This window comes from Bombus vancouverensis, chromosome 1 (assembly GCF_051014615.1).
Source record: "Bombus vancouverensis nearcticus chromosome 1, iyBomVanc1_principal, whole genome shotgun sequence".
Classification (NCBI taxonomy): Eukaryota; Metazoa; Arthropoda; class Insecta; order Hymenoptera; family Apidae; genus Bombus; species Bombus vancouverensis.
In genome coordinates, this window is record NC_134911.1 from 10,166,541 (window position 1) to 10,192,054 (window position 25,514).

At 48.0% G+C, this 25,514-nt stretch overlaps 1 protein-coding gene across 11 annotated transcripts in view; it reads left to right on the top strand.

The window, feature by feature from the left end:
- The window catches only part of shaker (potassium voltage-gated channel protein Shaker), a 238,443-nt gene that overhangs the window by 63,503 nt on the left and 149,426 nt on the right, over positions 1-25,514 (top strand). For 3 of the 11 annotated variants that reach the window (XM_033328119.2, XM_076618132.1, XM_033328116.2), the window contains exon 2: positions 3,141-3,864. The exons of 3 other annotated variants lie outside the window; for them this stretch is intronic. In XM_033328119.2, the coding sequence (XP_033184010.1) occupies positions 3,449-3,864 (416 nt within the window). In that variant the 5' untranslated portion in view covers positions 3,141-3,448. Of the gene's footprint in view, positions 1-4; positions 1,802-3,140; positions 3,865-9,279; positions 10,305-25,514 lie in introns of those variants that run through there. 5 more of the 11 variants (XR_013058265.1, XR_004463668.2, XM_033328120.2 and 2 more) reach the window with 5 other exon arrangements.

A 25,514-nucleotide genomic window follows, 5' to 3' on the forward strand; every position in this document is an offset into this window, starting at 1 on the left:
CGTCTGCAAAGAGAAGACTCGAGTTTCGAGAGAATTAGCTCGGTGACACGGCGTTACGAGTGTGAGATTGCGCGTAATTTCGAATCCGCTCTGCTTCGCTCGAGATCTTCGAACAGGAGAGTGCGGAGTTTCTTAGAAACAGTCGTCGATTGCTTCGCATCTCCTTCTTAAAATGTGCTGTCAATTTTCAATCTCCGCGTAGAAACTGAATGTAGGACAAAGTTTTGAAAATTGTTCCCTTGGGAATCTGCGAAAATTCTTGCAACTTCGTATCTTCTTGAAGACACTGGAAATAACCAGTTTCCGGTACAGTTCTTAATTTCGATGGCATGATTTCCTCGTTAGTTTTCGCCGAATGATTCGCATGATCGCACCGGGTCTGGTATTGCAGGGGAATCGAAATTAATTGGATCGGCGCTTTGACCGAGCGAAACTCGTAGGTGCGCTATGTGCTACGAGTTTAAGAATTCGATTAGGGTAGAAAATGTGGCAAATGAGGGACACTTCGAAAGTTTCGTTCTGCAAGTGGCAAGTGTGTCTATAGTTGGAAGGGAACCGATTTCGAAGTGGGTTGCTATGTTCGTGGCAAAAGTAACGAGGAGTAGAAAACTATTTTTTATTACGCGACCTCTGGAATCGAGTTAGCGCGATCGCGGATCGATACGCGACTGGTTCTCGACGCGTTTCGTCCTCCAATTAAACAGCACGTTAACGGCCCGCTTCATTTCTCTTTATTCTTCCCCTTTTTCTATTTTTTCTCCCGTCAAAACGCTCGAACAGAAGACTGCCGTTTGAATGCACGCGCGATTAGTGCGGGTGAAATTGGTGATCGGATCACGCTTGTCATTAGCAACCATCGAACCGTACCGTATGAGATTTAAACGTGCAAGTGCCGATGGCTTCGTGACAGACCCTCTCTTTCGTTCGATATCCGAAAATAATCCGACACCGTTCCGTATCCGTGCATTATCGCGATTAAATTAGAAAAACGGGTCGCTACGAACGGAGAAGACTACGCCGTGCGATTTTGAAAAACGACTGACGGCGACAGATCGATTTCGACAGTTTGCTTAGTTGCGAACGTAAAGCGACGCGATGACGAATCTTGTAAACGCGTAAAGATGGTTTAAAAAGTTTGCCGCGCTCAAGGCCACGGGCTTGGCGTATCGATCTGCAGGTTCCCTGGATCGGGAGCAAGAACGCGGCAATAAAGAATTGCGGCAGTGGCGCGCCGTTGGAATTGAGGTTAGCGTGCCGCCAAACCTCTGGATCCTTTCTTCGTTTTCTGGTATTGACCGGGCGGGCGCTCGTGGCGCGCTACGCCGTCGCCATCTTTCGGAGCTTCGACTCACCGTTCGGAAAAATGAGTTTGGGCGGGAGGGAGGTGCACGACTGACGCGAGTGATTGACGATCGGGATGTGCGTTCCCATCGTGAGGAACTCGGCTTCGTAATCGCTTCAGCGAAGAAAAGCACGCACCAGTAATCTACAACCGATTGTGTGCAAAGAAATTTCGCGACATCTCGCGAGGTGAACGAACGCTGACAATGTCGAGGCGAAGGCGCGACAACGGTGTTCCGTGCACTCGAGTGGAGAGGATTGGGCGAATCGAAACAATAACGAACTCGGATACGTCGCACGACTCGTCTGATCGACGCGGGGGTGAACGATCTCCGTGAAGGCAAATGTCCGAGATGGTTGGATCATCGGTCTCGCGGTGTCATACACACGAAGGGAGACGTTTGTAACCGTCGCGAGTGAGTTCGTGCGAGGCTGGATGGTCGCCAGCTCGATCGACACGGTAGGTCGAGCACGTGGTGTAACCACCGACTGGTTCTGCTCGCCGCGTTGCACCATGCCAAACGAGACTCCTTTCGTCGTCTGGCTCGGTCGTGTGTATTCTTCCCCTTTTTTCCGTGCTTTCGAATTTTTTCAACTCGAAATTCCTCGCTTATCTCCCGATGCATCTGTCTCGTGGGACGTTTTCGGTGCTGCCGCCTCGCGGCACTCCCTGCAACTATATCTATTTTGGTTTGGCGGTGAGGAGGGCGTGGATAGCGGGTTAATTGGTCGGACGTGTGACTGCGTGAGATTGAATGTAAATGGATGTTCTGGTTCGAGTAGTCCTCCGCCTCGTGCTCACTCTTTCTCGCGTTTAACGATCGACTGTTTAGGTCGCGTTCCACGACCAGCCGAGTTACGGGAGAGGAAAAGGCGCGAAACCGCTTAAACGTAATCGTTTAAGGAGTTGCGAAGTTTCGCTCTACTTTTCGAACGTTCCACCCTTTCGTTACAAATTAGGGAATGTCGTCGATAGCCAGACTAATGGGGGAAAGTTGGCACGGATCCAGGGATTCGCGAGGGCGCGAACATAGCCGAGCATTGGTCGGAATGCCTATTAGAATTCCGTTGGCGTTTCCCAAGTGAAGCGTAGCACGCCACACCGGAGATTGGTTCGGGGCGCGAGGTCGCGCCGTGTCGAAGGGTCGCTCGATCGGATACGCTCGATGGCCGCTTTCCAGCTCGGCGTATCGGTTAGCGGGATCCGATCGGTATCGGGAGCACACGGTGGCCTTGCCACCTTCCGACCTTCCTCCTCCCCGTGATTCTGCCAATTTCTCGCGGCTCGCGCACCGGTGCTGCCACCAGGTGGTATTCAGCGAAAGCACGAGTCGTACAGGGCGAGAGATTCGTGCGATGTGGTGCGCGAAGTGAGTCGGCGTGATCGCGGAACGGAAGGAAGACCGTGTTTGGACGTTGCTGTGTACGCTATTGTACACGCGTTGTCACGGCTTCCAGCCTCTTCCCGCCTCTATTCTCCTGTTTCTTCATCGTGTTACTCATCGTCGTTCTGTCGCCAATTATCCCCCTTCGCTCGCTTTCTGCCTCGTTTACCGTGCGCTGGCACGTTTTCGTCGGACGCTTTCCGTTGCTTGACGAAAGACACTCGTCGCGTAAGTGTGAGTCGCGAATGGGGTTGCACGTGCGTGAGTCTGTCGCGAATGGGCGGCTCGCCAGTGGCGGAGCTGTGTCGATAGGCGGAAGGTTAACCGAGGAATCGGTGGCGTGCGTGCACGAGGTCGGCAGGAGTTAAGACAACCGAGTTATCTTCGTCCTTATCGAATGTGCCGCGTCTACAGGACATCGGACGGCGATTGGACCAGGAGCGTATCGTTCGACGGAAGCAGAGGAATCGGAAAAAGTAGGATATCGAAGGGCCGAGAAGACGATAGACGAGCGACTCGCCAGATCAAGAACTGCAACCGAGAGGAAGAAGAAGGAAGAAAAGAAGCGAAGGAGAGAAAAACACACAGAGAGAGAGAGAGAGAGAGAGAGAGAGGAAATCGGAACAAAGCGTGGCCGTGTGTGCGAGAGGAGCTCGCGGCAGGAGCAGCCACGGAGGCAGAGCGAGAGAGGTGGAGTGAACGGGCGATAATCGAGGATTTGAATGGGTGGGCCGGGAGCCGGTAGGGTTAGCAGGCACGAGCTGAACGCGGTGCCAAAGAGCGACGTCGGTCACGGGGATCGGACCCTCGTAATCGGCGAGCCAGCACCACCACCACCGGCCTGTCCGTATCACCCGACTTCGGCTTCGAGTTCGGAACGCGCGATCTCAGCATCCGGCCACCTGGTCCCCGCCCAGCTGCCGCCTTCGCCGCCGCCACTCGCCTCGCTGCACATCACCGTCAACAACTGCACCTCCATTGGCAACAACAATACTAGCGCCAAGCCGGACGCGATCTCGAACGGTACCAAGGCTGCTGCGACCATGTCCTCGCCACCCAAGCATCGAAGGGGCTTCGACCCCAACGACGTAAACGCCACAGACTATCGCCGTTATCGTCGCGTTAAAACGACGAAACGGTGAGTTTCTCTCGCATATTGCCTTTCTTCTATTTTCTCCGTTCGAGCGGAGCTACGTGTTCACCTTGCCGTTTATACAGTTTATATACCTTGTCTCTGTGTATGGAACGAGAACGGTTCTTGCCACGGCTTCCAGTATCTTCTGTCTCTAGAGGATAGACGATTACGTTCGAGCCAAGTGGCGGCTTTAACGTGGCTCGTTTCACTGATCGAATAGACAAAAAATGAAAGCTTCGCGAAGAACGTTCGACGCTCGGACCATATCGTTTAGAACGGAATCGTAAAAAGGTTAGAGCTCGTCAAAGGCTGATCTTTCCGCTTTTAACGAAGACGATCCAAGCCGTGCAAGCTGCGTAACTCGTTCCGTATGTCTTTAACTCACCCGTTCCTTATTTTCATGTTCTGCCTTATAACCCGGTGCTGCAAAAATCCTGGAATCCTCGTGTCTCCGCGACCAAATTGCCGTTCCGTTGGACACCGGCCGGTCCTGGCCGTTGACCGTCGTCTACCGTCTCCGAACGTGTTTGCCATTTCTTTTCTAGAACCGGTTCATCTTCAATGATTCAGACGTCTCTGCTCGTGCCGAGATTCGAATCCACGTGATGGCTTCTTGATTTCCCGCTCTCGAGAATCCCAACGTATCCGATAAACGTGCAGTGGAAATAACAGCTTACTGGAAGTACGTGTAACAGATATAATTATTTCGTTTCGAGGAAATCGTCGTGGCCCGATACGTAAAGACAATGACTCACGAATTTCCCCGACGTTATTTCCGCTGCACATTATAGATTCGTTATCGATTGGCTGACAGTAGCGGCATTGTTCAGCGTAGCTGACTGTTCTTTTCGTCCGGTTGAAATTTAGCGTGAGATAGCGTTGGTAGTTGGAAATTTGTAGGGCGCGACGCGATCTCGAGGGCGCCAAGCGGAAAACACGAGGAACTTGGACGAAGCATGATCCCAGCGTAACCTTGATCCCTGATTTCCTTCCGGAACACAGCGTTCCAGCCTTTCACACAGCTTCCACTGACAGCGAATGCACAATGTTCACAGAGGCTTTGTATGTTCCACACCGTGACCTTGGGCGCCGGACACAGACCTCCCCGACATCTCCCGACATATATCTGTCAGCACGAGGCATTAAAACACACACAAGCTTGCGATGTTCGATGTTGGATCGCTTACTGGTTGTACCCCCGTCACGAACGAATGCGCTGAAAATAAATAAAAAATAAAAAATAAAAAAAAATTATAAAACGAACGAACCAAAAAGTAACACGATAAGACGAAAGGCTGCGTGGCCTATGCTGCATGTAACGCAACGCGGCTAAATCGATGCGTTGCATCCTCAGTCGACGTTCCTGTCGTTCGATCGGACGAACGAATGCGTCGTCAACGAGTCGTCACGATAGATCGCATAGATTATACGATTATTGTAAAGGAAAAATAAAAGAATAAATAAAAAAAAGAATATATATATATATATAACAAAAATATACGCGACCAGCATAATATCAGGTCTCGTCAATGTCCCGATGCTTTCGAAGCTTGGAATGCGATGCAATGGAATGGAATGAAATGGAATGAAGAGTCTTGCACCTTGGACGATAAAGCTTTCACGCACTACTCGATTATCGGCGAGGACCGTTGGAGAGATGACGCGTCTCTGTCCTCTTCTCGTTTCTCGCCGCGAATATATCTGAAATGCTTTGTTCGATGTGCCGACCTGAAAGAAATTCACTTGCTCTCGAGAAATGTGCGAGGAAATGCAGGAAATCGGAATCGAAACGTCCCGGAACCGCCCTCCTTTCCATCGTTCTAATCGCCTCGTGTACTGAGAGAAACCTTGCCACTCCCGTTCCAACCATCGCGATCTGTAGATTGTCCCTTGATCGTACTTCCATGCAATCAAATAAATCGGCACGATGGTAATTTCACTCGTTCGATCGTAGGATCGAAGAGTCGAGACGTTTCGACGTGGATAACGTCACACGATTCGTTCAAGGGCGTGGGAAAAATCGTGCGCCGGTCTTCGGCGTCAAACGACGCGACGCTAACGAAAAATTGGCTGTAAAATTCTGTTGCTTGAAGGGAAGCTTGCTACTCTGGAGGAAAGCGACGTTTAAAATTTACACACCGCCTGTGTAATTCGATTTCACGAAGAACTACGCTTTATATCATTTTTCACGAAAACGAGTTCTCCCAGCAAACACGGTTATTCTACGGTTTTTCCTGGTCCTGCGAGAGATCGTCGTTGTCTGTGCACGATTTTTCACACGATTCGTATAAATTTCGAAACGAGACACGACAACTTTGTATGTTGCGTTACACGAGAAAAATGAAAAAAAAAAAAATAATAAAAGAAAACTAATATATTTTTAGGTTTCTCTCTCAGTGCGCAATGGAATGTTTCACCCTATGTTTAAAGCGTTTGGAGTATCGTGTCGTCAAAATGTCACCTTCTCTTTTATTTTTTTCGTTGCGTTCGTTGCTCCGACCAGGTCGTACATGTTTAATCGTTCGCTGCCACGAACCGTTGCATGCGTTGTTTTTTTTATATCAAATGTGCACGTGTGCTTCAAGATGGATGATTTTGAAATGAGGGACGAGTGTGAATTTACGCGTGAAAACTGTCACAGGAGATGGTCGACTCGGATGGGGATAGGCATGAGAATGGGGGTTGAAACAGGGTAGGCACGGTATGACGACTGAAGCGTCCACCTACCCGTCACAAATGTCGCCTACGAATTATAAATTCTACACGGCAGACGTTGTTAATATTCCCATGGACAATTAATACTTTTTGCCGTGTAACAACTCGCCCATTGTTGTGACGTTCGTGGCGAACTTTTAATCAGCGAATCGTGTGATCGAGTACGCTTGGTTCGGTGAAAAGAGTTGGCCTGGAATTTTCTATAAGCTGGATCGTTCGATTTTCTACGTGTATTTGCATCGAACGTCACGAGAATCCTCTTACCGCTTGAATCCGTGTACCGTTGTTGAAAATATTTCAATAAATACCTATCGCTTTTTTATCGACAGTACACGCGTACTTGTGCATCGTTGAAAATTCTTCGCGAATTTCTATCGTGTTGATATATATCGCCCGATCTCGACACCCGTTATAAAATTGCAAACAATTTTTGCTACTAGAATTCCCGACTACAATTAAATATCGCATGTCGTATCTCTAGTGTACCACTTCTTCTTGCTCTTTATTCGTATACGGTGGCGCCAAACGAGAATAGGATACCGGTGGTCGCAATGGAGAGTCTCGAATCGGCCGATCGATCGAGCATTCTCAGTCAGTTACAGAGTTTGGTAATTGGAAGTAAGGGCAGCTTGATCGATAAATATGAATGAGCTATTCTTCTCTCTTTAATAGCCTTTCAACTTCCACCCACGTGTTTCTGCAAATACAGATATTTCGCGAAATCGCGGATGTTTCGCCAAATGTGTGGCGAAATGAAACCGAACAATTTTCCTATACGTTTCGTAATGTTTTATCCGAAAATTTATTAGTTCGTTTCGTCGAGAGCGAAGCGACGAGTTTCTCGAAAAACGTTAGAGATAGCGCGACGTTCGCAGGGACGAGGGAGCGCGCTGAGTCGCGTGAGCGACAGATGACGAGTTAAACGTTCCCGGGATTAATAATACACATCGCGTGAAGTGGAACAACCGTACTCTACCGACTATAGTCAGTCGTATTGTCGCCCGCGATTCACGGCAGTCGGTTCGATGGGTGGCCGACTTCTGTTCCGTAACGATAAAGTAGAAAGGTATGTAGCTCGTGTTGGAGATTTAATTTGCTGCTTGTGCTGGAGATTTAATTTACAGCGCCGCTCTCGAACGGCCGGGATCTAGCGAAAAGAAGGAAATGATAGAAGAAGGACAGTGATAGCGGGAGGAAAATCCTCGGTTCGTTGAAGCAGCGAACGCTTCCGATATCGAAGAACATCGAGTCTCTCTCGGTCGTCGTTTATTTCCTCGCTTTTTCGTTTGCTTCGGACGTTCGATAACTAATTCTTTCGGAGAAAGAATTAGCAAGGAAGGAATACCGGATGATATATCGTAAGACGAAGCAAGCGTGCGATTAATAGCGCGGCAACTGAAATATTTCTCTTAGCACGCACGTGCAAAGTTCTGTGAAACGTTTAGAGATCGACTCGAGTTACAGTCGTTTTTAACAATTTACCGACCGCTAGCGATTCAACAGCATACGCACGTCCGACCGGCATCTCAGGCGCAGATTCTCTCTGTTTCGGTTAGGCTCTCTAATACCATTCTTTTTGTTCATCGCGAACGGTACGTTTTTCAAATTGGTATAAAACCGTGGGAGCTTACAAAGCAACGCAACTGAGCAAGGTATCTTAGTATTAAATAACAAATTACTGCTCGAATAATGAGAAAGATTGTCGGCAACAAAAACCTGATTAATAGGATATCGGTCGATAAGCGTCGGTAACAAAAACCGGTTAATCGGTCGGTAAAATGTTAATTACGCTAATCGAGCATCGGTGATATCATTTACGAAATGTATCAATTGATGGTAAGATCTGGATTGTGTCGTTCAAATACATTCGGTTCTATCGTTAACGATAGCAAGATATAACGATAGAGAGATAGCAAGAAGTATCAGAGCTGAGTGTATGTGAAGGACATACTGTCATTATGTGACTTGAAAACGTTCAATCGTCTTTGGTCCTCCTTTGAAAGCCGAGTAGTTGACGAAGAATATTGAAACTCGTGTGCTTTGTATGCCTTGGCTTTACAAATGTGGCAGAAGATTACCTAAAATGGTATCATTGTGAGATTCATTCGGCCATTTTTCTGCATTTATAGCGCATTCCTGGCGTCCCGTGGCCCATCGTAATTGGTGCTAATTTCGAGTCAAGGCGAGATCTAATTTGGCGTTACCTAACACGTTTCCACAAGCCCATTTTTTTAACACGATCCTTCATTCACTCGTGGTATTTCTTCTCAGTGGTTACAAGCTTTCTGAAGCCTTTTAAGCGTTTGTGTTGTAAACTATTGCCTTCGGGCCAGGCTCGTCATTCTTTCCTACAGTCGCCCCTTCTTTCTTTCGCCATTTCCAGCCAACAACTGCAACAAAAGATCGTCCTATATTTACGAAGAACAAATTCTCATCGATCTATGTTTGTCTTCGATCGTCGTACCACACGTGTCACTTGATACTGTACCACATTTTCTCCGAATTCATCGTCTCGGTTTATTTTGTCGTTGCATCCAATGTTTATCACATTTATGGAAAAAATAATCGTTTGATCTATTTTACTGGAACAAATGTGTTCTCTGTTATCGTAATTAACCGCGTTCGGATCTATGCTGCACGCATAAGGAATATGTAATCAATCGTCAGTAGTATTGTTACGTCACTGAAGATACAGCGACGTAGCATTGAACAGGCTAACGCTATCTCGAGCCAATGCTGGCACGATAGTTAGCGATTAGTCGTATGCACGGCTTCAGACCGTCGTTGGTGAACATCAGTCTCTGTTCGCGTGTACCATGAGTCTTTCGCGAATTTCACGATCGCGTTCGTGACGCGCGTTTATGCATCGGAGCTCGCCGCGCTTCAGAAATTACGCGCTCTCTCTCCATGGCAGCTTTATTAGTTTAAATATGAAAAGAATGCGCCCGCGGCCGTGATATTTCGTTTCCATCCCTGTCCGACCGATTTTGCCTGACTTGGCGTGTAAGCGCATTTTTGCGAAAGTCTTCTCGAAAAATTTATTTACATCGGACGAAATTTCGATCCTCGTCGCACACGGTAAAGTTATGGCGCAATGAAAATGGGCAGAAAATTATGCGGCAAAATAGAATTATTGGGTTGGCGGATTTTGTCATTAGGTGGTATCGACAAAACCCGCAATCACTTAGTTGCCAACGCAATATCATCGTACGTAGAGAGCAACTGACAGCACGCGCAAGATTCGTGGAACAGTTTGCAACGATATTCGCGCTTCACTTAGTGTTAACTTTTAATTCGAACAGATTCGTCGAACTGTTAAATCGAATCAAGCGATCGTACACTCGAATAATCTTTCGAGTCATTTTGCCCGGGAATCGAGTCTCGCATTTTCGAATTAAAAATCGTTGCCATTCCGACTGTATGAATCTTTAATCTCGGTCGGCGATTTTTACTCTTAACGAAGGAGGAAGAAGAAGAAGAAGAAGAAAAAAAAAAAGAAAAGAAAGAAACAAAAATGTGCTTAACAGATTGCGAGCTCCGAGCATAACAGCGGATTTTTGTGTTGCGACGATGTGTCGCTAGTGTGATATGGGTCTGGGACTCCTCGTTTTACACTCTATGGTTTTGTTCATATTTACCAACATCGTTCTACGATCTATCGGAATTTGTTCCCTCTGCCTGCCATATTCTCTGGTTGTAACAGTTGTCATCGCCAGCACATTACACTTGTAAGTATCGTTCTTGTAGTTTTACACACCAGCTAATATCGGCTAGAATTCCACATGGTCGAGAGTTAGTTACATGTAACATCAACCAGCTCTGTTCCTATGACTCTATTTTTTCTTTTTCCGCGACGTATTTCGATCCCTAAGAGTCCTTGACCTTGATGTATTTTCGATCGTAAATTGATCGAAATCGAGATCATTAGCGAAGCATCGGCGAAAGTGCAGAGTCTTAAAGCGAATGCTCCGACGTGGAAAAAGAAAGAGTTGGCTGGATCCAACTCTGCACGAAAACGCAGACGAAAATGCAGATTAGATGGTAGCCGATAATCGAAATGGAAATATTGGACATTGAAATTGGATTTTCTGGTCCGTGCTGTCGTAATCAAATGAAACGACACCAGACGTTTTTCTTTATTAAGCGGCGAGCATTGGCGAGCGACGATCGAATTTCGTACGATTTAAAACCGAGAACGTAAGTCGACGCGGTCCCGTGCGACCGTCGTCCAGTTACGATCCGCGGACAAATGTACTTATTTCTCGAAATGGGCTGCACCGGATTGGCGTCTCGTCATTCGAGTAGATTAACCTTTTGCGGTCTGACTACTTTCGATTTCACTCGAATCTGCTCGCTGGTTACGCGCCTTTATTATTGTTTATTCCCTGGGTTAATTAGCTTTCCCTCTTATTAACCTGCCTTTCGTCGTAAACAGAACGACGCTGTAAAAATCTGCGAACCGTTGCCTCTTGTTTCGCATTGTACTTGGATGAGGGAATGTTACTGCGCGCATGGTCTGACCATAACCGGGCGAAACTACTTTCTGTCACCGGCCGCCACCAAATATCGCTGTAATCTCGTTGGTCTTGCGTCTGACACGAACGACCGTAACTACTTTCCTCGTAATGGCACGTGTCACGGTTATTGGCTGGGCAAGGACAATAACGTATTGTTGGACCGCGGTTAACAATGGGAGACTCGAGGTACGCGGTCATATTATTAATATGTATAATATTAGCGTGAACGAGGAAACAGAAAGTAGTACGAGCAAGTTATTTGTCCGGCCAGATCGTATCGAAGTAAATCAAATCGCAAAGGGTTAAGTAGCGACTGTAGGTAAACAGGTTAATTACAGTTTGCATTTATTCCGGCGAAGAAGTACATTTGGCGGTGTGTTTCTAAGGATTCCTCTCTTAATCTAGGCTCTGAGGCAAGATGCTGTTTGCACGAAAAACTTTTACGCGATGTCTTACCAAACAGCAACTACTGGGAAAATTCGAATGAGCCGCAGAAGATGACGATGTGGATCGAGAGATTAATGTTCTCGTTGGTGATACTTCCGGGTGGACAGGGCAACCATCGTAATCAGTTGCCTCGACGCAAAAAGCGGTGACAATTTAATGCTGCGCGCTGTCCGACTTTATCTTCCCCTTGCCTTGTACGCTCTATTAGACGCTCACTATTTTCAGTTTGCGCAAAGCTGGAATTTTATTGCATCGGAAAACTATGAATCGCGTTGTCCAGGGCTTCTGCTTGTAAACCGCGGCCGTGAACCTTTCTATAGCAACATATACCAATCAGTGTCACTTTATCGTTCGAAAGAAACTCGACCAAATTGACAATGCCACCGAGCAATCGGTGTGCAAATACTCGTCGTCGCGGTTTACGCGCGTGTTATCTTCCGAGGAAGATTATAACGAACGCTTCGTCTAAGTTTTAAATGAAAGAAGAAGAAACCGAAAATATCGATGAAAATTCCTTCTTTTGTCACTTTTAATTTGTATCATTTTTCTAACGTTGTAAATCGATTGAAACATTCGTCCAGAACGTAGCTGTTGCTCGTCGTTTAGAATTCTGTATCGGTAATTAAACATCGATTGCGAGTAGTTTCTCATTTGGAAAATCTGTATCGATTATAAGTAGCCCTTGATTTGAGTAATCGGTTATTTCGTAAGTTATTTCTATTGCAAACTTCATTGGTAGTCGACTGTAGCTAGAAAGAATCATTTTTACCGAGTAATGTAATCATATCGTATCGTATCGCTTTAACACGAGTTGTATCAATCGATAAAAATGGTAACTTTGGAATAGATGTAGATACGTTTATCTTCCGCAGAAGAATTACGACGCTTGTGTTGTACTCGTAGTCTGTCGATTCTCTGATCGATCACAATATGCGATAAAAGATACCAAACGATGCGAGAAAGCTTATATCCAAGCACAGCGGATTCGCGTCGCACGTTCTTGCCGAACCTGCTCGAATTCAACGTCAGGTTGGTAATGCAGGTATCGACGAACGATACGAAAGCTTTCTTGAATCAGAGCTCACGAGCTCTCAGGTCGAATGTGCCAGTTCAGGAGCTTCTCGCCAGGCGGCGTCTCAATCAATTTCCACGTTCGTTGTCTACGACGCTATCGTTGCAAGATCGTCAGGACCCTTAGAAAATTCGTTAATCATTGCGCGCTATCTGACCTTTTTCTTCGTGCTTTGTCTGATTTTAATTAAAGGGCGGCTCAACCTTCCATTAAAGGCTTCCACGAGGAAGATCGGATCGAGGTCTACGAGAGTCCTGATAATTCAAGGAAGAAAACACTTATTTCTTTTTCAACGGATTCTATTCGCCTCACTGGAGAGACAGAAAGGAAAGAAAGGGGAGGCAGATTTTTATCCGAACAGGCTACACGTCTTGTGGAACGTCGTTAATCATTGGACTTTGTAAGGCAAGCTTGACGCGCATCGAGATCACTCGATTAGGTCAAACGATATCACGGTCAGCTGCGTTGGGAATTACGACATGCGTTAGTGTAGAGTGTAGGTCGTGGCGAGGATGCAACTGCCAGCGGGCTCGAAAATTGCCGCTAGTTCATCGGTCAGGATGATAGAAACGATTTGGTAGCTGTCGATTAGTCAGATATCGATCACTGCCGTGAACTAGATGAGAGGGCTGTTAGCGTTAAACCGCGCTATCGAACCAACCCGGCGTGTGCAGGGCTCTGATTACCGTGGATCCTGAATTAGGTCTGGGTCAGTGCAGATAAAAGATTTTCACGTGTCCTAGATTCCCTCGTGGCCGACGCTAGTTCGAACCTGTTATCATCGATATCGAAGATTTCCACGCACCGATCTATACATTATGCGCCATCTCCAAGATGAACGTGCATATTTTTTCCGCGGGTGTGTGTTGATCTCTTCAGTCGACTCGTTTCGGCCACCATATCGATCTCGATCGTTCGATTTATTCAGCGAGAAAGAGAAAAACAGAAACGAAACAAAGGAAGATAATTGGGATGGTTTGGCAGTTGATCGCGTTGTCAGGTAATTTTTCAAAGAACGCCACTTTAACGAATAACGTTTATTCGAGGGGAAATTGCTACGCCCGTACGTATCGAACCGTCGCATCCTTCAGCGCTCGCGCAAAGTACCCTCGTTTAAGGTTCAATCGAGAAAGTAATATCGAATAGTTGCGACGCGTGCATAACGATCGCGTGGTCACGTCCTTTCGCAAGGAGTTACCGCCGCTCATACGAATAATATTCAGCCTGATATCTATTCAGTCGATCACAGGTCGTTATTTGGCAGATTGAGAGTTAAATCAAACGTTTAGAAAACTTTCTCCCATCTTTTCGATGGCGAAAAGAAATTATCGTTCCGAAATTCGAGGTCGTTCAACGTGTTGTTTGGCGCTTGGCAAACTTACGATTCTCGCGATAAAGTTGGCAAAGCAATTGCGTCTGAAGAGCATCGGGGCTTTGACCGAATCTATCGAGTGAAATAAACAACGAGAAACGTAACAGGCAAACGTTTGATTATTCGTTATCGATCGCCATATATCGTCATTCCTACATTATCGACTTCCCAACGACCAAGCTTATCGCGAAATAGTAAATCGTCGCCACGTATTACGAATTCTACGTATATTCAGTCGTACGCCAGATTTCAAGATTTATCTCTTTTCGTCTCTACATTATCAAACAAAGCTTGTCGCGGGCCTAGCAGACGGATTACGTGTTTTCGACGTTCTGTTCGTCGATTGTATCGCAGGGCGACGCAAAAATTACATTTGCAGCTGCTCATTCGAATTGAAAATAGCATACGACACGAAGAAAGAAGTATGGTCTCTGAACGAGTAGCTTATCGAAACTTCCGATGCTTTTATCCAGTCGAACTTTCTCAACTGCCTCCTTCTCGCACGACTTTCGAGTCCTTTTCGGCGATCGATGTGAAAATGCGTAAGACAGCGAAGATTTACGAGAACTGCCGGGCGTCTCCTCCGGGCAGAATTCTGACTAAGTTCTCCGTATCGTCGCTAGTGGATTGCACGGAGCAACCATTTTGCACGAAGGCTACACTGCTACCGTTGCTTCCTACGATCCATTCATTGCGCGTTGGCCGTAGCGCCGCGCGACCTTCCAAATCCCTTCATCCCGTCGAAGGGAGGATTGGTCCGTTTCGCGCAGCGGGCTGACCCTGTGGCGTTGCGTCACGTCGTGTCGCGTCGCTTGATCGAGAGGCCGAAGCAAATAAGGCTATTGCGACGGAATAAATCGTGGCAAGACACTCGGAAATCCTGAAGGGCGGTTGGAAAGTGTTCGAGGATAATACTGGAGTCGTCGGTGTGGCTAGATATCGACTTTGGAACTCCACGCACGAGCAGCAGCGGAGGCGGTGTGGCGGGGACGAGGTGGATAGATGGTCGAGTGGGTGGCCGGTTGGGTGGGACGGTGAGCGCGCGGCCGTACATTCTACCTCGCCGTTCATACATTCACGCGCACCCACGGGTGCGCACGAACCCGTTTCGGCATATACAAACGCGGTGAAACCCGGTCTCAAACACAGCCACGAATCAGCGACTACGAGCGTAACGGGGATCGAGCGTGAGCGTGTGCCGCGAACGCCAACAGCCACACGTTGCACGCCCAACTAAACCCCACCCTTCTCCATTTCGTACTTCTCTTCGCTTGCTCTTTGGAAGCTGACCGTACGACCGAGCGAGACGCAACTATCGTCGTAACAAAGACGCTGCTCGAAAACTACGAACGCATGGTGAACAGAGAAAAATAGAGAGAGGGAGAGAGATGAAAATAGCGAGAATAGCGAGGAGGCATAGGGCGACTGAAAGATAGAGCCAGAGAAACATAGGATAGAGGCAGGGGCGAGGAAAGCGAAACGTGAGGGAGAGATTTTGCAGCGGCGGTGGCGCCGCCGTGCAACGCCGCCGCGCCACGGCGGTTCCAAGCAGCAAGCCTGGCACCTCCACCGTCCTTTACCGCCCTGTCCCACCAGGTCCAACCTACTACGTCTCTCTGTCTGTCCGTACCCGTAAACGCACAAACACCTCACCGTTTTAACTCGACGGAGGCGCGGGACTGTCTCTCGTACGCGAACCTCTCGTAGCCGCTTAAACGCCTGCGGTCATCCTTCCTCGTAGTTCCGCCACTTTTCACGCGCTTCTTCACCGTTTTCTCTTTCTCATTGCAGCTGCTTCTTCCAGCTACTGCTTTCCGTCGTTCCACCATCTTTCCACCACCGTTTCCATTCCTCCATCCTCCGTGGTTGTTCCTTTCGTACTCCTCGGCTTATACCATCTTCCCGCTGTTCTCCCTCCCTTTCCCATCTCCCGCCCGCCCCTCAATCCCTACCCCTTCACCCCTACCCTGACGGTCGTTTCATCCTTTTCTGGTATCTACGAGGGTCTCGCGACACGCACGTCCGGCTCGACGATTCAGAAACCTACGAAACGCGGGGAAACGTGGTTGTTCGAGGTGAATTTGCCTACAGGTCGTCGCGTCGCGTCGTCGTCGTTGTCGTTGTCGTTGTCGTCGAAGCAACCGTCTCTCTGTGTGCGCCAGTGTGTGGTGTCTCGCGGTGCTCGAATACTCTACGGCCCGCTGCTTCCATCGTCCCTCCTCTTCTTCCTCTTACGTTTCCCTGTTTGTCCTGTGTCACCTGTGTTCCGTGTCGCGCGTCCACGTTTCCACCCTCCTGCCCTCCCTTTGTTGTCAGCTCGGCTCGGTGCCGACAAACCTTCGTCAGTGTTCTCGCGACGCCTACACTTACCTCGACGATATTGGTGGCCGCGATACTTTATCGCTACCGTTCGACCCGATTTCCACGATTTTCCAGATTGGCCAGGATCACGCGCCAAAGTGGACCCGTCTAGCGTTCGCGCGGACAAATTAAGAGAACGCGTGACGCCACGCTGTGACCTACACTCCACTCGGACGCCAACGTACCTTGGCGTTTTTCGTCTGAGCGTCAGCGTGCTTCGTTCGACTCGTGGAAAACTAACGGGGGAAGGGTGGGGGCGAAGGGCAAGGGGGAAGCAGGCGAGAAAATTTCGCGGGTGTTGAAACAGCGAAAAACACGGTTTAACGGAGCTAATCGAATCGACAGACCGCGTGGCAGTGGTTTTCTCGGTGGAGAATGTGACCAGCGCTTGCCAAATGTTTTTGTGTCCGTTCCTTTTTGCCCTTGCCCCTTCTCTCTGTTCGCCCCTTCCACTTTTTCCATCGGATCGCGTTCGCCTTCTTTCCGTATTTCCCTCCGCTTTAAATTTCGATCGAGAAGGCGGTGGTTTCGCGGTGTTCGTTAACCCGACCGAGCGGATAGTGGACGAAATCGAGGACGAGGACGAAGCGAACACGGTTACACGAGGCGAACTCGTGTCCAGGACGCGATTAAATTAAATGATTGCGTGACGGTGCGCTTTATCGGTGTTTTGCAGCTCCCTTGCCTTCGCCCATGCCATCCTTCCGCCGTACGGTTCACCCCTCGCCGACTACCCGCTGTCAGTCGCCAACGTCTTCGAATGCTTTCGCCGTCCTTGAGAATGCCTTGCACGACCGCGTTCGAATTTCCTGGAACGTCCTTGGTCGAGGTGGACTCGTCTAGCGCGACGAAACGAACGGACTGGCCGACGATGCCGCCGCGGTTCGATATCCACTGAAACCGTTTTTCTCCCACTTTGTCGCTGCTCGTTGGTCAGGTTACGCTGCCAAACAATTGTTCCCGTGGTGCTGGGACGCTGGTTGAAACGTGGTGCAGCGGTGGTGCGTGCGTGTGTTGCTGGAGAAAGTTCGAAGCGCGCGCGACACGCCGCGTCGAAACGATCCGTTCGCTGGCGCGGAGAACGCGGTGCGAAGCTGATGGTCGGTCGCCGATCAGCTGACGCGGGGAACAGTGATTGCGCCGCTCGGCTCGATACACACAGAGACACGGCGCGGCGGCCACAGTCTCGCCGAGTTTTCGCGTTCCGCTCGCACTTTCGTTGAAACAGGACCGCCGTGTTTCGCGACTGCGTGGCGACCACCGACGCGTGTGCCAGTGAACACGACCGACGACAGTCACGGTCATTCTTTCTCGCAACCTGCTTCTTCACTCCTCGCGTCCTTTGCCATCCTTCGTCTCGAAACTCCATCGTGTATCGAGCAAACGAGCCACGAGTTCTCTGAAACCGATAGACCGACCGTTTCCACCGTACGAACGACTCTGTGGATCTTGTGGACTCGCCTGTCGCGGCATAATGAACGTTGTGCCTGGTCGCCGACGATGAACAGGCCAAAGGATCGCGCGTTATCGAACATCGTCGTCGGGCCATTCGTGACCGTTGTGCGGCAGTGTACGGTGTGACAGTGGTTGAAGAATATTCGTAAGTGGCACACACATAACACACACACCACCGGCTGTCCTAGGACGTGCGTGGGACACACGGGGGTTCGTGGTAATAAACGCAACATGCGGGAAGGTACAATAGTGCGGGCTGCCACGGCGATCTGCTGGGCCATCGCCAGTTAGCCACTGTACTTTTCTCTTCTCTATCTATCTACTTTACGCTGTTACGCGTTTACACACACACACACACACACACATTTACACACGTACAGGCACACATCCACGCGCGTGCACTGCGTGACACGAAGCATATAGTTACACACAGAAGGATCGTTCCGAGTCAATTTGAAAGCCTTTCGTCGTTGGTCGTCGCGCGAGTGCAACGAGAAATCGCTCAGGCTACCTTTACGTAAGATCTCGAGATCCTACTTGTGCTCTATCGTCTTTTCCTTTATCCTTGCAAACTCTCTTTCCACGTCACTGTTCAAGCATCTTTTACCTGGACGATTTGCTTCCGATTCTTGGCTTACCAGCTGCATTAATCGAACCACGGCACTTTTATTATTCGAAAACTCTGTTTTATCGCGTTGCCTCTGTTACTGGAGTTTATTTCGTCCAGAGACAGGAACTAATTTAACAGCGCGTGGAAAATGATCGCATCTACCTGTACAGTTAACGGAATTTCTGTTTGTCCGGCGATAAATAAACAGCACGGTAAACAACACGGAGAATCTGGAACATGAAACCATGTCGTTCGAAAACGTTTCGATCGAGGATTAATACGTAAACCTTCCGGATCGTTGAAAGCTTTAAGGAAACAGTTAGACGAAGTGGGAAGACCGTAGCACGCGTATCGACGCCAACGAGCCGTGAAAAAAACGTTGTTTCAAGATAACGGCGGATTCGGGTTTCGCGTTCCTCTGCCGTTAGCTCGAATTACCGTTTCGCTGTAAACGGTCTTTTATCGAAAGGTTACCGCGAATCTGGTTCTCGGTCTTCGTTTCTCAAACGAGCTTCGTTCTACGAAAAATGGCGAAAGTTTCGCGCCGTATTTATTTCGGTGCACGGTCGATCTCGTCGACGAAAGAACTTTGTTGGCAACATTTCTGAACGATTTCCTCGTTGACTCGCGAGGACGGCCAACGAGCCTCTGGTTTCAAGGTTGATCCGTCACGGAACAACCGACACGACCATCCCTTCACACGTAATTATTACTCTACGTAGAGAGTTTCTCGTTTACTTTCACTTCTTTCCATTTCCATTGCTCTCGATATCTTTCTCTCGCCACTATCTTAGACCGTATATACCTATATACATATACATATATATATATATATTTATGTATTATATATTTGTATACATATTGGGCTGGCAACTAAGTGATTGCGGATTTTGTTATTACCACCTAATGGCAAAATCCGCAATCACTTAGTTGCCAGCCTAATATAATATATAATATATAATATATATAAGAGTATGTGTATCATATACGTATATATCTATATATATATATATATATATATATATATATTTTAGCGAGTATTTCTCAACTTTTTTCTCCATACTTGTCTATCTTTCTTTCCTTTTCTATCCCTGCTTAAAATATACGATGGCTTGGAAGTTGGCGAAAGTTGGAGAATCTCGGCGGCGTTCTCCCGCGAGAAATGACTAAATAGATCAAGGGACGGTAACCGCGGTGCTTTCAAACTTTCCGTAAACGTTGTCTCCTCGGTTTCACAAGATCTCGCCGACAACCGTGAATTTTTGATGGCCGCGAGCGCCACGCTGTCCCATCGATGGACAGGGAGATGCATCGCGCGCAACACGATAAGAGATCGGATACTTTAAGCAGGACATCGACTTTCTTTTCTTTTTCCGTCCGTCTGTTTGTCTCTAGTTACCACTCTATAGCTATATTCTGTCACCGCATGCGAAACTAGAGGACTCACCGCTGCGGACTGCCCCCTCTGCGAAAAAGCGACAAAGAGGCCGCCTCCATGCAACATGCAGATGATCCTGGTTGCTGGCGGGTGAGTCCACCATAGTCTCCCAACGAACGCACTGTCACGCACAACATCCTACGTGTAGCCCTTTACCTTGCCTCTGCCTTTCCCTCCTATCTGTTTTATCGCCAGCGCTGTAATACCCTCACTGTCGCCAATTTAATCGGAGCTCTCCGATCCGCCAGGCTTCTCTGTGTTTGTGTCGTACATCTGTCTGTCCGTCCATTCGTACGTCTGCCCGTTCGTTTGTCTACACGTTTGTATGTTTGTTTGGTGTTTCTGCTGTTTTGGCCGTTGATCCAACTACCACGAAGCTTCGCGTTATAAACGTCATCGACCACGTCTCGAAAGGCTGCAGGTAGAAGCGGCCAGATATCTGAAACATGCGTGAACCAAGTTGCTATGGTCAGTGGATCGCGTTCCTTACGACAAGAATCTCGTGCAACGCGTTACCCGCGAATCGAATGACCGATGATTCTGCATTCCTCTGCGGTCGTTCCTGTTAATTAAAATTCATCCATCCAACCTACAGCAATCTCTGGCAAGAGGCAGAAATTGCTCGATCGAGACGCGCGTGCAACGAACGACCCGCGACAGTCAGAGACAAAGGCAATGGCGAAGCTTGCGAAAGCGAAAATTCTTTCTGCTTGAACCCGATGACTGTCGACGAAGCGGCGTATCGTCGGAATTACGCAACTGCCGGAGGATACGTGTCCTGTAGGACAACGAAGGGAACGAAAGATTTAAAAATATTGAAGGGTAATTGGCGCGCCGTTTGCGAAATTCCCTGCGCCGTTAAATGTTGCATAACGTCTGAGGAAATTGTTTGCCGCGTGTCCGCTGACACTCCCCTAACTTTCTACATTTGAATTTCAAATGCACTCGCTCGCGACCTAATAACGCCAAGACGAAGAACGTTCACGATGCTCGTATGATTTGTTAAGCGATCGAATCTTTTCCATGTTTAGTCATTTGTACGTCACGTCGCCTTATTTCTTTTCACGCAGAAGCATATTGCCTGCGTCGATTTATCGGTAAGCCATATATCGTCGTTTACGTCGCACGTCGTCACGTTCGTAACTGTCAAATCCAAGCGATCTTTGCACCGTTATCTTTCAGCAATTTCTTCTCGCATTTAGTTGTACTTTTATCGTTTGGTTTAATCGTTTCGTTAGGTAAATCGTGTGTGAAGATCGATAAGGTTCGAGCGATATTCTGTATATATTTCACTGGGAATTGCGAATTCAGATCGGTGAATAACAGTACACGTGACAGAGCAATATCTACTGAACATCGGATTATCGTTGTTGCTGTAACTTTTGCCTTTTTTTTTTTTTTAACAAACTCGTGCAACTTTCGCACGACCTTGAAAGTTGTCTTGTTGCCACGTCGTCTCCTTTAGGCGGAGACGAAACGATCCACGCGAGTTTCGCGTTATTCTGGCGAGAAAGGCATCGCTAATTCGTTTGCGAATCAGCGCCGCGTGCAAACAGAACTTTGTACGTTTGGTTGAGGTCCAAATTCATATAGTTATCAGCAATCGTACATATTCCACAGTAAGATTAACTAGTTCAAGTTCTTAAGTCGCTGCAGATCGTAAATAGGCCAGAATTTGATATACGAGAAACGTTTATGTTGCATTCGTTATCGATTGCAAGGGATCGCGGAATAAATTTAGAAACGCGTCTTCTTCCCTTTTTCTTCGAGTTAAATTCGGGTTACACGTGCCGCCGTTCATCGCCCATTCCATCGTTTCCTTTTAATCGCAGTTCGCTGCCAAAACGAGCACGAATCCAGTTTATCGGTGTAAACTGTCGTTGTTTAATCGCGTCTTCTTTCTTACACTCGTCTTCGATCGCTGTCTCGTTTTCCTCGCGAGCCTTTGTTTTGCCGCCTTCGAAACGCCTGTTCTTGGCATGCGATCAGAGCCCGCTGAAATATCACCTCGCACAGCAAGGGGTAACGCGTACAGGAATTTGTCTCGTACAGCCGCACGTGTCGCCGGCAAATACGACAGGACCTGGCTTACCAAGCTATCAATCGTTCCAGTTACACCAACGCTGTTTCATAATTCTTGACGGTTCGACCAGGTGATTGGAAACTTTTTGCATATCAACGTTTGGCGGAAATTAATCGCTCGAACGTACGTACATCTCGATCGCAGTCCGTACAAAAAATGCGTGGATCTTCGATCGATGAAAATGGAAATAAGCGATTGGCGTTAAAATTGCATGAGTTAAGGAAATATTTTTTCCATTCCAATTTCAACTTTCGACGTGACAGATGAAGCTAGGTGATCGGTGTAAATTAAGAAGAAGCAATTGTATAGAGGAAACGCGGAAGGTAACAACGCGTTAATTATCGCTATCCGACGTAAATTGTATACAGTGCCTGGCGTAATTTCAATGGTCGGCACGACGATTCTTTTTCCCTTTGTAAGCGAAGGCTGATGCGCGCTGCGAGCTGCAGCCAGCTAACGCGGTGAACGGTCGTTTGATTCTTTTGTTGCTCAACCAGCCATCGAGGAAACTGTACATTTTTCCGGAGTCGTCGCGTCGCGCTCGCGCACCGTTTACCGTCTGGTTGCTCGAAATTTGTCCATTGTTTTGCAACGGTGCTGTTCGTTCACCGTAGCAGCTTTCGCTCTTCAAAGGGATCGAATATCGGCATTGGAGAAACGATTTTCCTCAGATTACGTTCTTCGCAGGCGTTCAAGGTTATCGACAGCGTTTTGTGAATCGAGCCTCGTAACTGAAATTAAGACGAGTACATCGACCTACGATAACGCGATTCCCGTGTTCTGCACGAATACACAGATTCTATTTTCGTACTTCTAATTCCGAACATCGATTGCGTGCTTGCAATTAGCCGACGGGTAAACGCTTTTAGCGAAACACTATTTTTTCGCACACAATCCGAGCATAGTCGCTCGCTTACGATAGTCTCGGTCGTTCGTCCTAACTAATTTTCTTCACAAGCGTAGTCCAGTTACAAAGACATTTCGCTTATCGCGATGTATATTTCGAATGTTTCTTTGCCACGGTGCAAAGATAACGAAGATACATCGAACGATAACCTGATCCTCCTGGTCCGTTTTGAGGAATTTCGCTCGGCGATGCGATGCTTGAACGGCCGCGACTCGTCAAGAATTAAGTTCAACCAAGTCGCTACGAACGAAGTATCGGCCGTTTGTCGCGCGATTAACGAACTTACGTAACCATTTTCGATCGCGAGCCTGGTTCGTCGTAGAACTTCGTCCACTCGTCGACCAACCGAGTCGTCTCGTTTGTAGGAGACCGAAAGATTGGAGCAGTGCGACGAATCGGCGAATTTGCGTGTGATAGCCGCGCGCTTGTATAATCGCCAACTGTTTCAGCCGGATCTAAAGGGTGGAAAATAGGTTGAAAGGCGTATAATCCGCGGCGGTAATTGAGAGACGGAACGCGCGTTAACGTGGCAGGATCGCGTGACAAACATGTCTAAGGGGAATTCATAGAATTATTCTTGTATGGTGAACGGGTTGCTACACTCATCCGATATGGCTCGAACGTGAGAGTGCAATTAGGGGTGTGATAGTGTGTATCGTGAGAGGGGAAACGGGGCAGGCAGCTCGTTCGTCAGCCTACCTCGCCCCTTTTTTTTTCTCTCCCTGGCTTATATCCGTGGAGAGAGGAACGTCGTGGAATTCTGTTCCTCCGGCAAATGATATTTATACCCGTGAAACGTATCGTGCTCGTATTAAATAGGATCGCGTTCTTGCGCGTGTTTCCAGTACACCGATGATGCCGGACGAAACTCTTCATAATAATAAATTCCGATAATAAATCGGTACGGTGTATCGTGGTGAATTATATTTCGTGTCTGTCGAGCAAATAATTCGATCTAGCGATAGAGGTTGGCGAAGGTTGAATATAGCAATTGTGCTGTTCTGGGATGGAATCTGAAAATGCTTTCAACCTGGTTATCTAGGGAGCGTTACGTAATACACCAAATTATACATGCTACTATTAGATCATTTTTTGAAAAGAAGGTTATTAATAACCACGTGGATCTCGCTGCCAATCGCTCAGATGTATGCTATATTTTTTTGTTTCAAACAGCTACGTCGTGAATAAATTACGGGTCGAATTAAACGTTAGCTCTGAGCTTCCAGCGATGGTCCGACGAATGGTTAAACGATCTGAGCGAATCGAGCGGTAATCCGACGCGTTGCGTCGCGTCAGCGGTATTGACTGAATATTCGAATGTTTCAGTCTCGGTAAAATTCCTTCCTTAGCCCCATAGTTATTGCCATGGTTTACTTTGCTCCTCGACTTCCTGCGAGATCGTATGATTTTACAGTCGCTCGTTCGACACGGTATTCCGGTACTTCGCGAGCGTGATATCGCGATGAGAAACCTCGGCTCGTACGAGAAAAGGTTTGTTCGTACTCCTTTTCGGTTTTCGGCCACTGGGAAAAATCACACAGTGCATCGATCGCAGCGTATGCGACTGCGTCCGTCTTGAGAGCGAAAATTTCCTTCGTGCGCCGGCATCGATGACAACGAAAACGGATGCCATTTATTCGGCAGCCTGGAAGCGAGGACGTGGCGTTCGAACAGACAGGGAATTCGTTTTTCTACCCTCGTTATTTCTAAGTCGACGGGCAGGATGTTTGGTCGAGATGCGATTTATTTTACCAGGGGCCGGTAAAGCGCCGGGAAAATTGTTTACCGGGAAGCTGCGCGATCGAAGGGGAAAAATGGATTGACAGAGCGGAGTGTTATGCAAGCTTATTACCTTGCACCGATTTAAATATCGCCTTCGCGTGTTTCTAAGGGGACTCTAATCGCTCGTAATCGCATCACACGATTCAAGGCGTGCTTAACACGCTGAATGCCATGGGGGTCACCGGTGACCGACACCCAACTTGGCCGTGGCTGTGTGGGGGTCACCGGAGACGGTACTAAAATTGGCCGCGACGCCGTGGGGGTCACCGGTGACCGGCGCTCAATGTGGCCGTGGCTGGTTGGGGGTCACCGGTGACCGGCGCTCAATTTGGCCATGGCTGTATGGGGGTCACCGGTGACCGGCACTAAACTTGGCCGTGGCTAGTTGGGGGTCACCGGTGACCGGCACTCAATTTGACCGTGGCTGTATGGGGGTCACCGGTGACCGGCACTAAACTTGGCCGTGGCTGTATGGGGGTCACTGGTGATCGGCGCTCAACTTGGCCGTGGCTGTATGGGGGTCACTGGTGATCGGCGCTCAACTTGGCCGTGACGCCGTGGGGGTCACCGGTGACCGGCGCACCAAGATTAATAGAAACACATAATTTGAACAAATGTCAATAGTTATAAATTTGTTATTATTACCATCGTTACTACAATGGTGTGACGAAATTAATGAAGTATAAAACATATAAAAATAGTTTTTTGATACATGAAGTGTAGATCTATTACGTGCTCCTCCGGCCAATGGCTGTGAAACATGGGAAAAACCAGATTTTTGCGTGTTTTACCATAATGAACAATAACCGTAAGGAATGTTTCGACTTGATACATGTTTGATGGCAATTAAGGACCTTGACAGTAAAGTAAAACACGCTAAATCTTGTGGCGATT